This window comes from Cygnus atratus, chromosome 1, assembly GCF_013377495.2.
Source record: "Cygnus atratus isolate AKBS03 ecotype Queensland, Australia chromosome 1, CAtr_DNAZoo_HiC_assembly, whole genome shotgun sequence".
NCBI classification, from domain to species: domain Eukaryota; kingdom Metazoa; phylum Chordata; class Aves; order Anseriformes; family Anatidae; genus Cygnus; species Cygnus atratus.
The window spans coordinates 166,586,559-166,596,093 of record NC_066362.1 but is presented as its reverse complement, the minus strand read 5'-3'; the positions used below and the strand labels follow the sequence as shown (position 1 = coordinate 166,596,093).

Genomic DNA, 9,535 nt, shown 5'->3' with positions numbered 1-9,535 from the left:
AGTGTTTTTTGGTACTTTGCATTTGAACAATTTAGGAAAAACTTAAAGAAAACTAATTGCAGGGCATGTTATTAGCACTTAGTTACTGTAAGTAGTCTCAAGCGGAAGACATTCTTTAAATTTTGCTGTAAGCTGTCTTTTCTATAACAGTAACCACATGTATAAAGTGACACAACTAAGGTCTAGGAGATGAATGTGTTTTGTTTTGTGTTGGTTTTTTTTTGTCTGTTTTTGTTTTTGTTTTTTGTTGCTGTTTTTCCATTAAAATGGAAATGTACTTAGTAAAATGTACTTATGTACATTTTTAGGAAGAATATATATGACTCTATATCCCTTTAAATTCACATAATAATTGTGTGTTTAATAATTTCTTTAGAACTAATTTCTTGAACAGCTAGACATCATGTGTTGTTTTTTTTTCTTCTTTTGCAAATGCATTGTTTTGTATAGTAAAATGTAAAACTAAAAATAGCTACTTTGGAGAAACAGAATCATATTTGTCTGGTCAAATTCAATACTGTGGTATATATCCACACATAGAATGAACACCTATAAATTCATTGACTTAATTTCCTATAATATGCCTTTCCTAGCAGCAAACACAGAGGGAAATAATGATTTAAAAATTAATGTGGCAACATGAGAAAAAAAAATCCTTTCTAAGATTTTATCAATTACTACTACATCTTCTGTTTAACAATTCATTTTAAAAAAGAAATCAAAATGAATACATACATATTTTCAAAGGGGCTTTTAGCTCCCCTGTACTTTATATGTAATAAAAGGCCATCAAAGGTTATAAAGACAATGTATTACAACACAGGCAAATAGTTACTATTGAAAAGAAAGAAAAGACAAAAAATAGGGAGGAAAGTACTTCTGGGAAACTTTGTGGGGCACAAAGCACAAAGGAATTGCATATACACCATTTCTTTTAATAATTTGGAATAAATTGGGTCTTTTGTGCACATGTAACAAACTTGAGTATATTCGTAAAGTCTGATATGTCCAGGATGCATTTGAGTCACATAAACACAGATTAACTGGTATACACATGTAATTGGGATGCAAAACTGCAATGAGTTCAATTTGCCTGGGATGTTTTGGAATAGATGTGCATTTATCAGTCAAGTGGAAACCTGTCAACAAATCTCTCATACATTGTGTGAAAACTACTACTACCCTAGCAGAATAAAGGTTCTTAGTAGCAAACAAACCTGCAGAAGAACTTCCTGGTTGGAGGATGGCTCAGTGAATGTCTCTTTGTGAAATACTCTTATTTGCTACATTGCTAAAAAGAACTTTCTGAATTTTGTACCACCTTTACACTCCTTCCTACATACACAAACTATTTTATTCAGTAATGTGAAAGGTTTCTGAGATTTCTGTGAAAAAAAAAAAAAAAATGGCTTCTTAGTAAATAACAACCCATTAAGAAAAAAATTGCAATTTCATTTTTCACCTTTGTCATCCATTAACTGTAATAGCTTTTAATGTACTTTAAGAATTCTTGAGCCTCTTGGGCTGAAGGTAGAGACATACCAAAAAACAGTGTCTAAAGGTTATTTCAGTGATACTGGCTTTCTCTAACCTTTTATTTTATGGATCTCTGTATTATCTCTCATGTTACAAATTTGACTATATGTACTGTGTTTAGGGTCTGAGAAATATTGAAAGCTCAAATCAAGATTGATTTCACAATGTGCTAGATGATATACAGCCTGAACTCAATGTGTTAAGAAGTAGAGTGAGATTGCAGAACTGAAACATGTCAATTAAAAATATATTTGCAGATAGATACCCATCAAGGTCTGTTAACACCCTTCTATTTCCATTAAAAATGCAATATTCAGAAAAATACATAATGCATAAAAACTGTTTTGGAAAATATATATATATTGTATAGATATCTCTCTGTGTGTGAATGTATACAAAAATAAAAACGAACAAATAAAGTATGTTTACACAAGCAGTAACTGGGCAGCAGAGCTGTGAATGAAAATTCCCTTTTAGGTCAACTGCTGACAACAGTCTTTCAAATGGGACTTTTTTTAGAGAACTAGCTAAAATCATAACACTGAGCAGAAACATATTTTACGCAAAGTTCTGGAGTATTTGCTTGCTGATTTTGCTTGAGGACAGGTCAGGTAGAAGAGAATATTAGATGATGTTACAAGTTCCTGAGTTTCTCATACTTCTAAAAATATTGTCATGTGTGTTTCTATATTTATCACAGTATGATGCGTATTTACTATATATATATATATAAGTTTACTGCTTGAAATACAGACAATATCTATATATAGGATGACATATCATTATTAATTCCTTTTTTGATGCTTGACCGCTAACAGTAAAATATAATTCTTAAATTAACATGCAATATTTAAATTATTTTTTATTTCACACTGAGGATATTTTGGAATTTGAATATTTTATTTTATAAGATAGTAGTCAGAGGACTAAGATTGCTCATATCTCTGTAGAGAGGGACATAAAAATAGAAAGAAATACTGGGACTTTTTAATATGTGGATTTGATAGAGTTATACCTTAATTGCTGCTATCATAGTAGTCAAGAAGCAGTTATTGTTGATTATCTGAAAATTGCCTAAGAAATTTCCATTTAAATCAAAGTTAAAAAGCTTTTTTGAAAGAAATAATTTAGCTTCTTTTGTGAACATGGTGAATATTTTATATTTTGTTATAGAAAACTGCATGCACATTTTCAACAGAGTGTCCTTCCCGTAGCACCTCAAATAACATATTCAATTTAAAATGTAAGCATGACATTCAGGCTTCATTTGCTGTTGGTGTCAACCTAAAAGTATATAAATTGATGCAGACAGAAAATTCTAATCTGATGCCCTAGGGCCAGATTCAATAAAAGACTTAGGCATCTAAATTCGGTGTTAAAGCAAGTAACTTTTAAGTGTTTGTCCCCCAGAAAGAAATCTTGGGCTGATGTGAGCTGGAGCTTACATATTGCATAAGGTAGGTACTGCTAGACACGTACTTGTTAGGGGGTGATATAATCTGCCACTGCCTACAACATCCCTTAACAGTATCCAAGCCAGCTACTACAAAGCGGGACCTAATGAAGTTAACAAGTAGAACTGTAGTCTGTCTAAGTCAATACAAAATATTTTGCAGCTACCTGGAGATAGCATATAGGGAAGTGGGTACTCTGGGAAGTGTACTGAGCTATGAATTCCACCTTGCAGATTCCCTAAGACCAGAGCCTGGGGTCATAAAGGTAAAGATGTTAAATTATACTTCCTTTTCCGGCATAATGCACAGTGATCAGGGATACTGCCCAGGAAATGTGTCACAGCTTCAATTCTCTTTTCTGTCTATGAGGAATTAGGAATCACACCTCTAGCCTTAAGGAGGTCAGGGGTAGGTGGTTAACTTTTGTAGTCTGTGTAGTAATAACTAAAATCTGCCTAAGAACTAAGTAATACTATATGTCAGCAGAAATTGAGGGATTTATCTAGAGCAAACTCTTAGGGTCATAGAAATTTTTACTGTGCCCGAAAAGACTCAGTCTCTTAATTTTAAGGTAACAAATTGAATGGATCTTTTCTAATACAATGCTTATGCTTCATGTAAGTCCTTTTTTTGCAAGATCATACCTAGTAAAAACAAATATGCATCACTGAAAAATCTATAATTGTACGTTACAAAATTAGATACTTGGTTTTGATGATGGTCATCAAGTACTTGAACTAACATCACATACTTGAACTTTCCTCCTTCTTCCCAGGGTCATTTGCAGTTCTACAGCCTGCTTACAGTAAATTTTGAAAATCTGTTATGCTCTAATAATCAAAAAAAGACTACTGGAAGTCTAGGGTAATTGACTATTTTGGATATATATATTTTTAGGTAATAACATCTTGAATTCTATATTAATTGTGAGGTGGAAGTGCTCTGCAGTGTCTCCTGCTGTCCCCCATAGTTCAGACTGGGAACCTGGCTGAAACACAACATAACTCTCAACAAGTCTAATTTTTTTTTTTTTTTTTTTTCTCATGGAACCCAGAGAATGGGTGAAACTTTAGATGTGTCTTGCTGGGTCTTGCCCCAGCATGAAGCTGGACATGGCCAAGTTGCATAACTGGAGTCAGCAGATGGAACGTGTTCCCAGCACCCACAGTTTACATGTCGTCTTTGAGAACAGAAACTCTTCCTGTTTTTCTGCAACAAATACTGACCCAGAGCCCATTGCAAATTTTCCAGTTTATTAGGCAGTAAATCAGATCCATAGAACCTAACTAGGTTCTTGGTAGGATAACGATAAACTGGTTGCAATGGAAGCTGAAAAAAAAATAAACCCATTTTTGCCACTGGCAATAAATCTGGCTGATTTTTTTAATAGAGTTACATATGATCTTTGAAAACTTACACAATTCATAGATCTGGTGAGAAAGATGATTAGCCCCTCTGACTCAACATAAATTCTGGTATGTTGATCAGATGTCTCTTTTATAAATTTTTTCTCCCTTTAAATTCTCTGTTGACAACAAATACATTTTCCCTGAGTTCAGAATACTTTAGAGATTTTTGGTCTTCTAATTTGTTTGATGGAAGAGGGGACAAGAAGAGAAAAGACAGGACCATTCTGCTAGGAAGGATTTCTCAAGTTCTCACAGGTTCAATTAAAGGCCATTTTATACCTGCAGCTGATACATTTGTGCCAACAAATGTGTAGAAGAAAACACAATGATGTTTAAGGTCTTGTGGTACTTACTCAGAACATCTGTTCCCGCCCCCCCTCCCCCCCCCCCCCCCCCCGCCAGCCCCCGTTTCTCTTTCTTTTGAATCAGATGATGAGGGTGATGTGGCTTCAACTTTAAGAGTACCACCACCTAAATATATTTGTTTACATTTTTTAATGTGATTGCATTCTGACTGATTTGCAGTGGTTAGAAACAGTCTGGAAATCCGACTGCAGGCTCACAGTGACAGAAGTAGGTAATTACTATCTCCACAAATATCTATAAACTAAATCACTTGTTTTAATACAGATTAGTGCAATATTAAAGTTACAGAATTGGTATGAAAGACATGATAAATGTAGTCATGACAGAAAACAATTTTTAATTTAGTATACCCTATCAATCTAGATAGCCCATGAATATTTACCATTAATTCAGTAGGCTGGAACTAAGGGAGGGGGGAGTGGGGAGGGAACAGAAAATAGAAGGTTTGACCTAAAGACAAAAAGAATTCTCAGTAGTTTTACTGAGAACAGATCTTGGGGAAAAAAAAAAAAAAAAAGAAAGAAAAAAAAAAAAGAAAAAAAGTGAACGGGCAACAGATTGGATATCTAGAATACCATTAAAAACAAAGCCTTAAAAAACAAAACAAAAAACAAAACTGAATGACATATAAAAACAATAACAATTCTTAATATGTATTTCTGTTTGCAAGATTTACCAGTCTGATTACACTTAAGTGAGCAACTTCCAAAGGTGAAATAAAATCATTTATGGAAATTCAAAACAAACCTTTTTGATCACATCATATTTCACAGCAGGGATACAATTTGTAGGGGATGAGTGAGGGCACAGTATAAGCTTAAGAAGGTTGTGTGTGCAATGAACCAAACTAAAGGGTTTATAAAAAAGTAATGTTTCTATTAATTTTGGGGGTTAATCCTATTAAAAATGACACCTGTCCAGAATAGAAGTGTCCAGATTTTATTTTTTTCATATCTCACTGTTCAAACACAAGGCAGAGAAAGTATCATAGTTGATAAAATGCAAGATATGGCACAAATGTCTTATTCTGAAATCTTTGCCACTGTAGACATTTTTTCCAAGTTGTTTTAATATCTGGCTAGTGTACCTTTTGATTTTTCTCTCACTGTGCTCAAATAAATACTTTTTTTTTTTTTCTGATAAGTCCCAAAATATCTTTTCAAAGTATATTTCATATTTTTAACCACCGCTCCACCAAAATGTTCCTTCTCTATAAAAGTGTTTTAAATTTGTATATATTAAGTAAACATAATGCATGAAATATACCTTTCAAAATTCTACTGCCTCTCCAAATACCTCTGTAACAACCCTGTACAGGAACTTAACTTTGAATACCAACAGAGATGAAATGGTGTCAAAATCAGTATAACTGCACATGGACTATTCACCTAGATCAAACACTTTGGTCATATACTCAATTAAATTTAAATCCCATTATGTAATGTATACCAGCCTCATTTTATGTAATTCCCTAGTTTAATGGCTTGGTATTAGCCTTTTTCTTTTTTGCACACATGGACTAATTTTCATGGTGCTCTGTCCCTTTGGGAAGTAGGTCATTAAAGTCAACTGAATGAAGACAGGAACTTAATACCTAAACAGGGTTGTAGAAGGGCCAGAGACACAATAGTAATATAAAACTGTTTTTCACTCATCTTTCTTCGTAATATTTATGAAATTCCTCCCTCAGATAAATATTGTTCATTAAAGTCAAGCACCACAAAGTAGAAGAATCTGGGAAGCTATAATCCTGTTATAACTGAATTTCTGAAATAACAATCACAGTATTAAAAGAAATCACAATTATTATTTAACTTTTGAAACAATACATTTTACAGTGAAACAATAAAGTACTCGTATTCATATTACCTTTCTCAATGTGTATTCTTTTTGACTCATGTCCCACATCATGACCAGCCAGATCACCCTCCTTAGGTCCAGGAAGGACATTTGGTGACAAGCCCATCAGCATTTGGTTCATAGATAGGCCATTCTGATGGACAGATGCTAGACACAAGAACAGGCAGAAACAAAATCAACCATCATTTTAACAATACAATTTTTACTTATTTTATATATTCTTCCTTTTAATTATACATGAATCCTAATAATCATGCAGTTACTTAATTAGTGTTATCAGTACCCACACAATGAGGGAGCTTCGATATGCCTTCCTAAAAACAGTTCATTTTAAAAAGAAGAGATCGGTAACTTTGGACCCAGTTGGATACTTGCAAACATTTTCTTATTTAACAAGAAATGAAATGCAAAATGAAACAATCTGGAAAAGAATAGAAGGTTCTAAGCGAGACATTCATTATTTTGGTTATTTTTATTTTGTTTTATATGTTATCTTTTCCAAAATACGCTCCCTCACCTCCTTAAATTAAGCATTGTGACCTTCCAGGTAAGAAATTACTATTTTTCAGAAATATGCTGTATAACATCAAGTTTGCCAATAAAATATCTAGAAAAGCTCTTTCCAACTGTTCATAAACAGAGCTTTATGATTCAAACACAACTTGGAAACCCCTATATGGTAGTCTCTATCTCAATGTTATATCCCTAAAAATTGTGTTTACAAGAGACTTACACCATCTTCAGTAGACCATTTTTTCATAGGTAACCCATATTTCTGTAGTAGTCATCTTAATCTTGCTGGCACCACAAAAGCAGATGCACATAAGAATCAGTTGTTATGTTAACAGGTCAGATAAGAGAGAAAAGGGTTGTTTTTTAGATAAGTAAGATACTGAAATGATTATTTAAGGGACTCTGTTATGATCATCTCATTGGAAGAAAAAAAATGCAGAGCTCCCACTGTTATCTGCTGGTAGGTAAACAGAGAAAGCTAAAGTAGAAAGCTACCTCTTAAAAATAAAAAAATAATAATAATAATAAAAAAAAATGACATTCCTTAGCAAAAATAAGGAATTTTCTGTTTTATTTATTCTTTTACTTCTTTTATTTAAGGGAAAATGAAAAAGGTATTTAATAAAGCAAAAATAGATGACAATTAAAAAAATAAAAATCCATCTTTTGTTGTGTGTTGTTGTGTGTTTTTTTTAGCACTTTACCTATGAATTCATAAAAACCTGGAGAAATAGATAGGTCGTATTATATGGGATGCTAGTCTGATCTGTACTCTCAGTCATCCAAGTGATAAGAAAACAGAATTCTCAGCTTGTCATGGACAGGCCTCATTTGTTTCCTTTCAGTAAATCATTTTTCATCACACAGTAAAGACAGATCTTTCATCTGAAAGTCAGTGAAGAGCCAGCTTCCTGAGTCTGCAGAGAGCCTGAATGGAAACTGTCTGAAAACTGCACATCTGCATCTAACCAACACGACTACATAATTCAGTTATTTCATAGCCTTCTATTTATATGACAAATACTCCAGTTCCACCTACTGACAAATTCCACCGTGGAAATATGCCTTAAAAGCATAAAAATCTTCAATGGAGCAATAATAAAAGAAAAGGACAAGTGCAATATAAATTTAAGTTAATATCCATAAAATAATAGGCATTTAAGCCATCAGTTTCCAGTCTGGATTATAGAACCCAGAGTCTTTGTCACATAATTTACATCATTTACACAGAGCCTTGATAAAAATAGTGTTACTCTGAGACACCATGGTCTAATTTCACTCTGCCTCTTGTGAGATATGAGATGATAATACTCCCTGTATCATGTCTCACCATCACAAGTTTTTACATTTAAGGAGTTTATAAAGTACACATATTTTAATTGATTTAAACTAATTCTTCTCTTTTCCAAGCAATTTTATGATGTAAAATGTTGCTTATGAAGTCAGATTCAATTTAGAAATCAAACTAGAGTAAACAAATTAAATAAAACTCAATTTCTTTAAAAAAAAAAAAGGTTTACACTACATGTTCAGTTCTAAAAACTAATCCAGCAAATTGCTTCCTGGTCGCAATTCTGTATTTCATAGCTCAAATCTTTATGTTTAATATGACATGATGGCAGTTTATATCAGTAACTGTTACTGTAGAATCAGGTATTATGAAACTGTAAACTGGGGAATATTATATTGGGAGATAGTTATTGCAGATGAACTTCTGAACATGATACCTATGAGATCTATTTAAGAGGAGGGCATTTTGATTAGAAAAACCATCTGCCCCTAATCAAATTTAAAGTGGTGACAAGGAGAATAATGTGACCTACGGATTCTGTCTGAAGAGCTCTCAGTCCGTGCAGGAGAGCTGGACACACTGCTGCTTCGATGAGAGGATGGGTGGCTGCCAGGTCTTCGACCCTCTTCAAGAGAAGGAGGAGGAGAAGGACTGTCTGGAACACGTTCCTATACCCCATGAAAAATAAGTTCAAAAAAAGGCATGTTAAAACTAAAGCTTTGCGGCTTCCAAACATAATTTCCCTAAACTGTATCTACCTCCTAGGTCACAACCTACTTTTTTTGCCTCTGTTGAGGTGTCCAGGATTTGCAGAGTATTATCAAAGGAAACTTAACAATTTTAGGACTCTAGATCTAGAATAGATTTTACTATTCAGCATTAAAGTTTCTCTCATCTGATCAGGATTTTAAACCGCCTTCCAGACTACTTACTAAAAATAAAGCACTTTATTTTTTTATTTTTTTTTTTTAGTCCCTCGAATCAGCATGCTGTTGACCCTATGTCTGAAAGTGTTGTCCAAATGCATCTTGAACTCCAGCAGGCTCAGTGCTATGACCACTGCCCTAGGAAGCCTGTTCCAGTGCCCTCTCAATGAAGAATATTTT

General features: G+C 33.6%; 1 protein-coding gene across 1 annotated transcript in view; it reads right to left on the bottom strand.

Annotated features, from left to right (window-relative positions):
* The window catches only part of DACH1 (dachshund family transcription factor 1), a 339,811-nt gene that overhangs the window by 64,968 nt on the left and 265,308 nt on the right, over positions 1-9,535 (bottom strand). The window contains exons 5-6 of the mRNA XM_050713138.1: positions 8,962-9,097; positions 6,635-6,772 (exon numbers count right to left, since the gene is read on the bottom strand). Of these exons, the coding sequence (XP_050569095.1) occupies positions 6,635-6,772; positions 8,962-9,097 (274 nt within the window). The remainder of the gene's footprint in view (positions 1-6,634; positions 6,773-8,961; positions 9,098-9,535) is intronic.